Source organism: Ciona robusta, chromosome 11 (assembly GCF_009617815.1).
Source record: "Ciona robusta chromosome 11, ASM961781v2".
Lineage (NCBI taxonomy): Eukaryota > Metazoa > Chordata > Ascidiacea > Phlebobranchia > Cionidae > Ciona > Ciona robusta.
Window position 1 is genome coordinate 1,734,911 of NC_143245.1, and position 13,914 is coordinate 1,748,824.

General features: G+C 34.1%; 1 protein-coding gene across 4 annotated transcripts; it reads right to left on the reverse strand.

Moving 5' to 3' along the window:
* Positions 1–256: 256 nt before the first annotated feature.
* Positions 257–13,688, reverse strand: LOC149727703 (rab GTPase-binding effector protein 1-like). 4 transcript variants are annotated; one of them, XM_089888635.1, is made up of 20 exons: positions 13,540–13,688; positions 12,097–12,243; positions 10,904–11,040; positions 10,170–10,236; positions 9,572–9,750; positions 9,097–9,234; positions 8,826–8,900; positions 8,064–8,187; positions 7,114–7,268; positions 6,095–6,180; positions 5,453–5,616; positions 5,005–5,099; positions 4,224–4,358; positions 3,568–3,783; positions 2,900–3,037; positions 2,498–2,623; positions 1,992–2,117; positions 1,554–1,658; positions 1,369–1,485; positions 257–1,129 (listed from the first exon to the last, which is right to left on the reverse strand). In XM_089888635.1, exons 1-20 carry the CDS (start codon positions 13,565–13,567, stop codon positions 1,007–1,009), a joined length of 2,481 nt encoding a protein of 826 aa, XP_089744761.1. In that variant the 5' UTR covers positions 13,568–13,688; the 3' UTR covers positions 257–1,006. The 4 variants fall into 4 exon arrangements, with proteins under 4 accessions (XP_089744761.1, XP_089744762.1, XP_089744763.1 ...); XM_089888636.1 differs by lacking the exon at positions 8,826–8,900; XM_089888637.1 differs by lacking the exon at positions 1,369–1,485.
* Positions 13,689–13,914: the final 226 nt, after the last annotated feature.

Genomic DNA, 13,914 nt, shown 5'->3' on the forward strand with positions numbered 1-13,914 from the left:
TTACTAACATAAACTAAACTGTGAATATTTTTTTCTCATTTTATACTTGACCGTGTTTTAAGTGTAGTCTTCCTGTTAATTCCTTTTTCTTTGTTACTAGTTTAGTTAATTTGATCTCCGTTACTGTGATCCAATGAATAAGTAATAAATATCATTTATTTACATTATTTCCTGAATTACCAGTAACTTTATAAAACAAAGAACTCATCTTTTTGACTTAAATCTGAAGATATTCTACAAATAATATGACAAACTGTAAACGTTAGTGCATGTATTAATAGGCTGATGTACTTTAGTAAGTTAAGCAAGAGCTCAGTCCATGTTTCTTTATCTCAGGTAACAGCAATTCATTAAACCAGGTTTGAGGTTTTGATATGATTTGAAGAGCGCTGAATGAGTTTAATATTTTGCACCCACGATACTTTTGAGGGAAATATTCTCCAGTTTGTGGGGTCTTGTGTACAGTATGGTCACAGTGGAAAAATTCGAGACGTGCGGTGTTTGGGCATGAGACGGCGCCGCGCGATACAAACGCATATGTGAGCATAAACACTGGTTAATAAAGGACATTTTGACATCGCACAAATAGCATAAGGATAGTTCTACATCAACTAAAATCTTGCGCATTCATATTGCACTTTTGGAACTCATGCGATATTTCGTCTCCGCATTTAAAAGTTCATATCAATAACTTCATTGTGTGAAATATCTTTGCATTATTGTAATTTGTGAAGGTTTATAAACTGGTTTATCCAACTTTCGACAGGTTTTGCGACTAGTTTGTAAAATCTTTCCTTTACAACTTAAGAGGTAGGACGGAAGTTTTAGTCATGGGCATTGTGTACCAAACAACGTCTGTTAGGCCCTTATGTGCGAGTTATAACCAGTACCATATGAAACCAACAGCTTGACTGTATATTACAGACAACATAAGAGAATTCACCATGACCTTAATACCATCACCAGCGCTTGGATTTGAATTGACCTCATGCTCACGTCTGTCTAACTACCTTAGAGTGTCTGTAGGTTTCGAAGAAAGATGAAAAGAAGTTCCAGGTGGATCCGTGTCAACCTCGCTTGGTTTTTCACTTTTTTCTTCCTCTTTTTGCCGAACTTCTTCAAGTTTCATCTAAATTTTTCCAAAAAAATTACATAAACAGAGCGAAAACTGACTGACTGATAAAATAAGTTTTTTAACCACAACAAATTAAAGCAGAAATAATAATTGGCGCTTTGTGAAGAAATTAAGGCACACAAACATTGATTTTATTTTACAACATGATAGCCAGTGTAATAATAAATCTGTTTGTATTAAAACTGACGAAAAGAAGAAAAGCAAATTAATGTGGACACTTATCAACTCGCTACCTGCAAAGATTGAGACAAACGGACAAAATCCCGCTGAACTTGCTCGCTTGTCTCAAGAGATTCTTGTAGAGATCTAACCTGGTTCTTTGTTACTGACAGTTCCCCTTCTAGTTGCTCCTGGTGGCAAATTAAAATACATGCAAAGCGCGGCACAAGCACAGAAATGTTTCAGAATAAACCTTTACCTTTGTAGAAACCTCAGACATCAGTTTTTCCCTCAAACCTTGAATAATTTCCTTTGATTTCGAACGTATTGACGCAATGGATAACTGGTCTTTCTCTATCTGGTTCTAAAAAAATGCAGAATTCAGTGAATGAAAGTAACTTTTGGGCTGTCGAATCTCAAGCAAAATTATGCTACATAAAATAAATTTGTTTCAAAGAAAAACTACAGGAGTCGAAAAAAACATTGCAGTAACATTAGCATGAATGAATAAATAAACGAATGACGATTATTTATCCTCGCAAGGCGATGATAGTTGTTACAAGTTAACATGGATGTTATGTTTCATACACCTCATGTATCTTATACAGGTTACCACATAACAACTTTTTTTATGCGAATGTTACCAGTTACTTACCATTATATAAGTCATTTATATTTACCACCCCACACAACCAACCTGCAAGTCTTGTTTCTCCATCACATCTTTAAGCATCCTCTGGTTGGTTGATTGCAACTTTGTTATTTCTCGCTTTGCTTCTTCAAGATCAGAAGATAAAGAATCTTCAAGTTGTTCCTTTGCAACCTGGATGTAACATATACACTCGTTACTACATGTACGGGCGTTGTGTTTGGCCTTGGCCAATAGGTGTATGAAACAGAACACCCATGTTATAACGACTGTTTTTGCCACGCCATGCAATAATAAAATTTACATTTTTTTAATTTTGATTAACTGTATATACATAGCATAAATTTTATTTATTATTTCGAATAGAAAGGTCAAATTAATTAAAACAACATAGAGAAGTAGCAACAAAACAAACAGTCTTTAAAATTCCCCCTCTTGGTAAAACTACTTGAGGAAAAGTTACAAATTAAGTTTTACGCAAAGTTTACGCAGTAGTGGCCCATTCACCATAAGATATATATTGAACACTATTTATTTAAGTAATATCTACACACCTGTTCTGCTTGTATTGTTTCTTTTAAAAAGTTGATTTCACTTTGTAGTTTTGATTCCATTAGAGATTTTTCAACTTGGAAAGTAACGAGAGCTTCCCTGTATCGTTCCAAGGTTTCTTTCAAGCCCTGCAGGTAAATTAGATTAACTGAAGGTGTTTTATTACTGCGAAGATTTCTAGTGTTAAAGCATGAAGTTCAAGTAAAAGTTCAAGTAATATAATAATAAATATATTACATCAATAAAAGTAAAAAGCACTTATAAAAACTTAATTAAAATGAAAACAAACACAATCTATTAAGGTAGGCACTAAAGTGTTATGCTATGGAAAATGCAGAGAAACACAGCTCAAATACATTTAGAAACACTGATAATAAATAGTTGTGACACAATGAGCCCCTCACCTCCACAGTGCAGGGGAGAGCGGCATCTTTGTTCAAAACACTTTTGTTTCGTTCCATCAAACTTTTTGTCCAGTCATGTTCCCGCTTTACTTTAGCTGACTCATCTCGTAGTCTGTCGCGATCTCGCATTAAGTTTGTCTGGTGATATTTCAAAATAAATTATCCTTGTATTGGTATATACACACAAAACATGTTTTCATTGACCTAATGCAATCTTCAAAACACAGATAGTGCTTGTGGTAATTGATAAACCAATTTAATGATGTTAAGTTCACTTTAAATTTGGTATCACTTAAAAAATGTTCTAATACTTATGAGCTAATTTTCCTGTACGAGCCATACCAGTAACTAGAGTAGAGTAGTGTATAGCAATTTTAAATATACAAACTTATAATTTAACAACTGTGTTTACTCCGTAACTTGTAAGTTCTTACATTTTAACAGCTTAAAATTTCATCACATCCAGAGAGGAAACACTTCTGCACATTTTATTCGGTTATTCCACCAGGCATATAATGTAAATAATCTTTTAACGGCACCTTGATGAATTTTAAATGAAGTCTTGCCGAATGGCAGACTAAAAGTTGGAAATACACTATGTTTTATACCAGATGCGCCGCTGAAAGATTAATTATCTCGGTAGATTTTATAAAAACATCCCAACCAACCAATCTCTTATCATCCTCTGTCTCTTTGCTCTTCTGCCACGTCTTGTTCTCCTCCATCATTCGCTCCAAGTTCTCAATCTTCACGAACAAAGTGAGAATCTTCTTCCTCGCTTCTTCCGATGAACTTTTTACCGATTCTTCGAGGTCAAACCGAAGTTTGATCGCGTTATCTCGTTGTTTCGTTAACATCGTTATCTTCTCACGAAGTTCCTCGCACTGTAATATAAGTTATGGTAGGGGTTAACATTGGCTTATTTTTTTCTAGTAAAATATTGTGTGACAGTGCTATAATGCAGATACACTCATAGTTGTCAAAGATAGGAAACCTCATTGACTAACGTGGCGAATGAAATATACTCTTGCCTTGCTTGCCTTTTTTTAAATAGCAAACGCTGTGTCAAAAACTCTGTTTAAATTAAATACCCAATGCTGGACCATGGTTACATGATACTAAATCAAACTAAAACTAACTTTTTTTTGTGGACTCCACTTAATAGAACCACTAAAACACAATTGTCCATGTTCCAGCTAACGAACTACATAAAACGCATAAGCTTCCTGAGTTTGGGGGCAAATGAACCAATTCTTGCCTAAATCACGGGTCCTTGACAAGGACTTTACCCACATGAAATAGAAATAGAGTACACACAACTGACCTCCACTTCTAAATGTTTAATCTTCTTATCTTGTACTCGTAACATTCGATGTTGGTCGTCGATTACTTTCTGTTGTTCTGGCGAAGGTTCTTCCTCAAACAAATTCACCGAAACTTTGCTTGCTTTTCTTGAGGTCTGGAGAAAAATTATGTTTAACCAAGAATTTAAAGGAGAAAACATTTTTTTATACCTCGTTATTAAAATGTGACTAGTATACCCTACAACTTGGTTAGCGTTTGCCGGAACACCAAAATGCAAGTATAATAAATATGGCAGTAACACTATATCTGATTACCAATATCATTTAGCAGCTTTGTAAGGTAACAGGGTAACTTTGACCTTAATCCACTAACCATTAACCGGCCTAACCATAATACGACCTCACCCATATAGAATACCACGGGGTAAGAATTAACTGTTAAAATTTAAAAAAAATAATTAAAAAATGAATGAATGTACTTGCTTTTTCCTCGAGTGGCGGAAAAATGACAGTCGTTATAACATGAGCGATAAGCATTCTAACCCAGTTGCTCTGCTTTGTAGATACTTTTTCATTTTTTTATGTATGGCTAATAATTTGGACAACCCATTAATGACCACTAAGTTGAAGAAACTGACGCCAAGTTTCTGCCCAAGAACACATATGGCCACAATGGTAGCAGCGACAATAACACATAATGCCTGGGTTAGAGGCAGGCGTGCTAACCAACTATGCATTATATGTATGTTTTAATAGTCAAATTTAGTCAGTAAAGGCAACTTTAAACAACATCTACGCTACCTGTGATGGTAGTTCAGTCGAGTCGACCACAGTGTTTGATTCATTCAGTGGTTTGGATTCTCGTCCAATCAGATTAAGTTGAGGGGCAGAGTTAACTGTGTGGATTGTTAGAATTCTTGTTTAAAAGGCATGTAAAAAATCACATATTGTCTTACTTCTGCTACCAGGCATAATGTAAATAAAATCAAGAACCATATTTTTAGATTATGTTAAATTGTTACAAACATTGAAATGTTATATTTGTTCAAGACTTGAAATGCATCTTACCTGGCTGGTCAACGACTGTCGTTATAAACATGTGTTCTGTTTCATACACCTCGTGCTCGCGAGTGACTACTTATATAACTTTGTGTGTAATATTTTTAAGTGTGTTAACAGTTTAGACAATCCATTAGTGACCACTTTGTTCTGTTTCCTACACATTGTGTCCAATTATGCAATAGCTTACCTCTATTACAAGAAGTATCATCAACAATGGATAAAGTAGCACCAGGTGTGGAAGAAGTTGAAGACATAGATATCGTGTCGTGTTCGATGACCTCATGTAACATAGAGGCTGGTTTCCCCACCATAGCATGCTGTGATGATGGAGTATCTTGCTCTGTCAGCTCACTGGAAAGTTTGGGGTGAAAATAAGGTAAATGAAATTAAGCTATTGATTTTAAGGGCGTAAAAATAAAGGAATTAGTTTTCAGGGTCATTAAATATTTAAAGTAATTAATTTTAAGGGAAATATGTAAATATGTAAGCATTATTTGTGTCTTGTGTGGCAGGCAACTATTAAGGTTTGAAGGTTTATTAATTTATTGTTTTGTTGTGTTTTTGTAAAAGTATAATTGTGAATTTAGACAACCTATACGGATGGCTGGAGCAATTGTCTTGCACAAAGACACATATCGATATGCCGACAATAGTAACGCAGTCCGGCATTAAACCCTAAACTCTGGACTAGAAGTAGTCACACAAACTATTTCGCAACGGAGCTGGTGCAAAACTAAAAAAGAACTTCTGATTTTTCACAAGTACAAAACTTATTCCAAACTGTTTATTTTTGTTATCAAATATATTGTTGCATGCCAGGCTAACTCACCAATTCTCAAGAGCAGCTGCTACATGTTGTAGATTATCTGAAGCAATGTTATCGGCCTCAGTAACTCCTATGTTGATGTTTACGTACTGAAACACAGAACAAGTAAATAACGTTATTGTAATCCATTAATATCAAAGAAAAAGGTGCTAGTTCAAAAACACATATGGCATATTATAATAATGATTAAAAAATACAAGGAACATTTTCTTTTAATTAAAGACAGTAATAAATGCAAGCTCTAATTGGCGCAATTCTTTAATGAGATTTAATATTAAAATTAATAATTAAACGTTCATGAATTTTTTATTAACATCACAATGCAGTATAATAGCAATTAATCTTAATTGTGTGTGATTGAATAAATTGCAAAAAAAAGAAATTAAAAAGAAATGTATTAATGCACAACAGAAATTGCAGCGTTTCGAAATCAGTGCACAACATGCATTCGTGGCATGCACGTGAAGGCTCAGCTTCAAATCAATAATTCAGTTACATTAGTAAGGCTGGATATATGTTAGAGAATGCTGTTGTTGCTGGCACCCCTATCTGGAAACTAATCATTGTTATGTTGGAATCATGGTCAATATATTAAACTAGCAGGAAAGTAAATTGTTTTTCAGCATGTTTAATGTTTGCATTTCAATTTTATGGTGGTGATAAAAACAGACCAAACATTCAAGTCCATAGATTCACATTTGTAATTTACTGTTAGAATAGATAGTCTGCTACATTTTAAGGTAGGCCATACAGCAATTGATGTATTACAGCTAATGGGATAGTTTTACTGGGGCATTTTAGGCAAGACACAGATTATAGGTAAGGTCTATGGCAACACAACATTGCATCAAAACAGACATAAACACTTGATGTTTGTAACATTTACAAGGTAGATGGCAAACAAAGGCGATACTTTGCCATGTATGTCATACAGACACTTGACATTTGTAAAATTAACCTGGGAATTTACTTGCTAGACCATTCAGGGTAACATTTAAGTTTATTTATCAAACAACTCAAACCTGGGGTTCCTCATGTATGGTACTGGTTTTGGGGAATACCCCACATTCTCCCACCAACACAATGCTCTTGTATTCATTAAGTTGATGATTGACTGCGGTGAGATCTTTCTTCGTTGCTTTGTGTTTACTTTGTTCATTCTCCAACAATCGACACACTGTGGGGTGTTTGGAAAAGTTTAAATCGAATATTTGTTTACTTTGGGTGTGCAGACAAATCTAAAAATGGGGTAGTATTTTGTATTTACTAAACCATTTTATTTAGTGCCCTATATTTACTTTTTTTACGAATCTACAAACGAGGTAAATTTTGGGTGGATGACAACTAAGTGCTCGGAGCTTGGGGTTTAAATATACTCATTTAATTAATTTAGAAACCTCAAACTTTTAGGCCAGTGGTTCGCAACATTTTTTGGTCACACCCTCAGGTTGGGAACCACTGTTTAAGACTTATGCCACACTTGGACCTTCTAAATTTGTTTATGGTTTCAATCAAATTGTTTTACAACTTTACACAGTAGGGCATGTAGCAACTTGCCTATAAATCAGTAAGAACATTTTTGCAACACGGCAGTGGAGTAGGTTTAAATGTACAGTTAGGGAAATTCTTACCCCTTAACCAAGAATCATTTAATAACATTACACTATGCTTGAACAATTGAAACACAAAAAACAGACACAGGTTATGTTAATATTGTTGAAACAGCTTCACTTTATTATTTCCTGTCAGTGTTTCAATTCAAATGAAATATAGTTGGTATTTATTTAAACAAGCACCCCTTGGGACCACGAAAAATAAGGACCAGTTTAAATTAACATACATTAACAAATAGAAAAAAAGTACAAATTAAGTCCTGTTTAAATTATTTATTATTTCTTACATTTTCCCTCTAAATTTAACAACTCTACCTAAAAAAAGATACAAGTTACTTTTATTCATATAAACCACTCACTTTCGTGCATCTCTTGCTTTAAAACCTCGTTTTCCTGCTGCAACACCAAACGTTGTGAGTTTACCACTTCCACATATTCCTCAAGTTCATTCAAGGAAACTTTTTCGGCATCTTGGCTCGATTCCTTCAACAAACCACAATAATTTCACCCATATTCATGTTGGGGAAGAAACATAATATCTAATACCAGTGGTGCAGGCAAGGGGTGGCAACCCTCGAAACCCCCCTGCTTACACCACTTAACAAAAATAAAGGAAGGAAAAATTGAAACCACTCCTTTATTTTTTGGCTGGGCTACTGTATAACAACGATTGTAATAAAAAACTGATATTTATAACATATTAATTACTGTGTATGGTTAGGCTGTTTAAAGTTAACCTTGAAGTCTGTGAAACTGCTAAAGATCCTATGATTAAATAAGAGGATTAATTTACATAAGTAAACTTTTAAGCAGATTATTCTTTTCATAATAAATTAATTTTAAAAATAAACTTTAAAAAGGACAGCTGGAACATATTATATTTAAAGAATGTTTCTACTTGTTGCTACTTGCTATTGATATTGATATATATTCTAAAACTACATTGTTATTCCAAACCCAAGCATTATCTATTTTTCTATTACAAATCGTCACAAATTCTTCAACAAAATACTACAAACTACTCGTGGATAAATTCTGAAAAAAAGAAAACAAAACTGTAATTATCCCAAAGGAATTTATAGTGACAAAAAATGAACGTCCATACTTTGTTGGTTACTCACTTTTTCAAAGAGGTTGAATTCAAACAAAGAATTCCGACGCATACCCGCGTCGCTGTAACTTTTCTCCAAACGCCGCTTCAGTGGAAAAACGAAAATGTAAAATTTCAGCAAAAAGCTGCTACAACAAGGATGATACAAAACTAATGATTATTTTGCAACTAATTAAGCAACGAAATGAAACACACAACATACATGCAGTAAGCTACGACACTGTTCATGCAAAAATTAAAATAAAAAAAGACAACAACAAGTAAAAATTATTTAAATAAACCTTTGGTTTTGAATCCTTTTCTGCATTTTGAAATTGTCTTAATCTTTCTTCCATTTCTACAAGTTTTGATTTTAAATCTTTAATTTCTTTTTCTAGCGGTAAAACTACAGACTTCAGTTTCTCTGCTTCTTCTTGTGCCTGTGGTATCAAATACATAAACTTATAAATCGAGAGAAATTCCATTAAGGCCTTGTGGGTGCGCCTCTAAACATTCACAAATTCTATGTGGCAAGCTTTTAAAACACAGGTGCATCATGTCTAGTTAGACACGTATTCTTACTAAACAAGACTAACTTGATAGTTGTAATAAGCCCAACCTACCCTACCACCCCAAGTTTGGTGCCAATGACGCAAATATGACACTGGTCGCATGAAAGACGTATAAGTGGCCTTGGTTTTGGGGTAATGAGCCAAACTCATCCCAATTCCTTAACAACAACCTCAACCACATATAATCCATAAATGATGACCCCACCTTCATCATGCTCGCTTCCAGCTCCCGATCCTCCATATCTTGTTCATCATCTTCCCTCTTCATGCTCCCAGCAACCGCATCATCTCGCTCACGTTCGATCCTTGATCTTTCATCCTCCCATCTCCTCCTCTCCTGCTCAAACTGACGAAGAAGATCTACTCTCTGCTCCTCCATTGAATCTGGGAGGAAAACAAGCAGGAGCATTATATAATCTAATGAACACAGGTGCCAAACCTGGGCTGGTAGGTTAGGCAGGCCTACCCTGGAATTTCCTCAGTGCATTTAGCAGTACAAATTAACAACCAATAAGTCAAACTTGTTTCATATAAATGTGCCCCCAACCAATCCCGCCTCCCAGCATTATGCTGATATGTAACCACTAAACATAAAATAAGTCTGTGACATTTTTTATTTTATGAAAAAATCTAGGGGCCGAAAATTGTGGTCACGAGACATTTTTTAATTTTTTTTGGTTGTTTATCATTTAGAAAGAAACAGATTAATAAAAATGTAATCCAAGCTTGCTGGCAAACTCTCAGATTTAATTATATAACTAATGTTTGGATGCAGGTCTTAAACAGAACAACATGCTTCTTACCTTGTAAAACACAACGAAGCGATTCTATTTCTTGTAAATGATGTTTGTTCAATTCTTCCACTGCTTCCTAATCAGTATCGGAGGATTTAAATATTAACAAATTTATTTGTATGGGAATAGAAAACTAATAATAATAGGAATTACCAACAATAAGCCAAACATGGGTATGAAAAAAAACGTAGTGTATTTCTGGGGTTTTGTCAGACTTAAAGTTTTGCCTGAAAGCAGATAATATATCGGAAAAACTTTATGTTTTTTTATACCAGATGAACCCTTTGAAAGACTGTTTGGCTTAAAGAATATTTTCATTATGACTGGTAGTAGAAGTAACAGAGTATAAGCCAAACAGTTATGTAACAAAGCAAATCTAACGTATTGGTTATAATTTTACTAAATAATGCTATGCAGAAAATTCCAGGCCTGCCTGTTAGGCACCCATGCCCAGTTCAGATATAACTACAGCTTGTCATCTTGTCAAATATAAGACACTAAAAAACAGCTAAGTAAAATCAACAATTTAATCAAATTAAAAGAAAGCATATTATCTACATTAAAACTTAACCCAACATTTAAAGATGCTATTAATAGACAGACACATATAGGTATACCGCGTACAACTTAAACACATACACAAAATAGCTATATTGCAAACTGTCATACCAATACAAAAGTTTCAGCCAATTTAGCAAATTGTGCAACCTACATAGTACAAACCCACACACGCAACATCCCACCTGTTTAGTATTCTCAGAAACTGATGCAATCATTTTAATATTCTCTGATTCTTCCTTCAAAAGCTCAAACTGTTGTTGCTGTTCACTTATTTGTTTGCTGGCTTCAAACAGCTTGGCATTCTGTTCTCTTATGGTGGCTGAATGGATTTACAGAAAGATTAAACATTAATAAAGTCGTGCTAACGAAGTTAAAGTTATAACATTAAATAGTCGTTAATCCATACGTCACATAAATCATGTGATTGGCTTATATAGAATTGACTACAAATAAAGCAATAAAATAAAAACAATTTGACTTATATATATATATATATATATCTTCTATATTTTAGTTAATTTTTGCTTTCCCTGGTTTTACTTTAATTTATTGTTGGACAAAATTCTGCAGCTATTTTTAACATTGGCTTTTATTTAACAAAATATTTCCCTTAATATTGATTTTATTGCTACACAAATCCAGAATGCTTATATTACAGCATGAAAATCAATTTGTATTCTGTGTAAACGTATTGTCTATGAGACTATGAACATCTAGGTTGCAAGCTAATTGCAAAACACAATGCAAAGGAAAGTTATTTCTGTGAGGGGTTTCTAAAACTATGGTATGCATACCACTTGTGGTACGCGAAGGTCTTTCATATGAGAAGCAACTTTATAGGTTTACTAACCTAACAATTAAAACAAAATGATTTTGTGCATTGCATTGTGCTTTTTGATTAAGTGGTACAACATCTAAATATATATATATATATATATATAAAATAAAAATTGATCGGGAGTAGAAATAACTTGAGAAACGCTTTCTCATGTAAGATACATTACAAGTTACCAGGTATAATGATATCGTATATGTTGGCCAACAACAATGGTCAAATCAGCTTGGTAATAACACTATATATGTTATTATGTTTGGGCTTTTTTTAATTTGACAATTTCAACATAGTTTTGTTTTTAAACTTTAAAATGTTAAGCTCATTATGTTGTGAAACTTAATTTTGTTTACTTACAGTTTAAAATCAGTTGTTAAAACAAGGATTAAGATTTGATATTTACACACTCGCAACATAGCACAGCTTAAAGTAGGCTACTCCTTGTTGCTTGGATGGTTGGAAAAGTAAAAACTACAGCTAACAAAACACGTTATGGGTTAATGGGCAGCCTACACAAATCACTTAAGAAATAAGAACACTTACTCTCTTTTGCAAAGTAAAGTTCCTTTATTCTACTTCGTTTAAATTCAAAATCTGTTTCTAATTGTATTTTCTCTTGTTTCATCCTTGCAATGCAAGCTTGTGCCTCCATTAATTGCATCTCTATTGAGGTGTCTTCCAACAAAGAAGCTGGTAATGTCAAAAACAATGATTTATATTTGATATTTCAAATAACAATAACACCGCCCACCGGCCATTATGGAATTTGGTGTTATACGAAATCTTAGTTTAATTAAAACATGGTAAAAGTGTGTTAAAAATCATGGAAAAAGATAAAGAACACTATTTTGTGAAGCAACAACTATAAAATCAGCAACATTACAGTTTATAATTTGTGTGATGTTTTTTCTGCATGTTACCAACTCTATGCCACAGTGGTTAGAGGGCTTGCATCATAAAGGCCACGGGTTCAAGGCTAGATGCAACTACCATCCGTGTCCTTCGCATGACTATTTAATCACGTAAAATCGAAACACAAGCCATTTATAACGCTAAACTGACTGATTTGTTTACTTCTTTGGTGGTAATTATCTTTTCTACAAACCAATGGCATGTTTCTTTCCAAAGAAATGGAACATTAGTTTTGTAAGGTTCAGATGTGCTCTATATTTTCCTGGACTTTCAAATTATACAGACATGACCAGTGGCTTGGTGCAATTACCATTAGGTGTCTTGCCCTAGAACAGTGGTTCTTAAACTGGGGGGCGCGCCCCCCTAGGGGGGCGTGAAACACTCGGAAGGGGGGCGCGAAAAACTATAAAATAAAGTGTTATCACATTGGTGTTCAAAAGGCTTAAATACGACACACGCAAAATTAAATTAAAATAGCAAACCTTCAACTCTGTTTTTAAACCTCTTACACATACTAAATGATGAGGTGTCAATCCCTATTATGACGCTAATAATCGCCGTGTGAATTGCTATTATGTCGTAATTAATTTCCAGGCAAAACAATCGCTATTATGATACAATGAATTCCTACTATTTCGTAACAAACAGCCTACCTGGCTAAGAAAAACATGGTAAATATGAGGTTAAACTATACGACGCAAACGTAAACCGCACGGGTATTTGATTTCACTTTTGCGTTGATCGCGATAATGGGTTTTACGCAATAATACAAATACAGTCAACCAAGGAGGCACGGTTTAAAGCATGTCCGATTGTCAGGTTTGGATGTGGTGGATCATGGCAGAAATTAATTGAACACCACTGTGATAATTTAACAAAAAGGGAGGGTGGGGCGCAAGTGTGTTGAGATCTTCATTGGGGGGGCGTGTTTCAAAAAGTTTAAGAACCCCTGCCCTAGAACAAATTCAACATTTAAAAAGCTTAGAACCCAGTATCTTGCAGTTAGTAATCTTACTATGTGTATGTATAAAACTGACCTAATAAGCTAATGTTATAACAAATTGGATAACTTACAGTGGTTTGAAGGTCCAGGCTCATCCATTTTGCCTCTAACCTCAGTTTTCTTAAGTAATTACGGGGCAAGCATATCCAGTGTTTAAATCCCACACTTACACAATAACTTATATAGTTGCAGCATGGCTTTCCTAGTTGTAGTTTTACTTCTACGAATATGTACAACATTAACATGCACTTCAAAACAAATGTGACAATTACGTATTGAAATTTTTGAATTATTAAAATGAATTATACCCAACAATTTTTTATTTTAATTTTAAACATAAAACAATGTTTGCAAAATTTTAGAAATTAAAGTTTTTATGTAGACAACTATTTTAATTAACAGTGTTAACAAAAGAAACCAGTAATGTAAAATTGTCAATTAATAAA

Excerpts from the sequence above, each read along its gene's own strand:
- LOC149727703 (XM_089888635.1), bottom strand. The coding sequence starts at position 13,567 with ATGGATGAGCCTGGACCTTCAAACCACT. Across the intron at positions 9,235-9,571 it reads TGGAAGCGAGCATGATGAAG|GCACAAGAAGAAGCAGAGAA; the intron begins GTGGGGTCATCA and ends TTGATACCACAG. Across the intron at positions 3,784-4,223 it reads TTAAACATTTAGAAGTGGAG|TGCGAGGAACTTCGTGAGAA; the intron begins GTCAGTTGTGTG and ends CTTATATTACAG.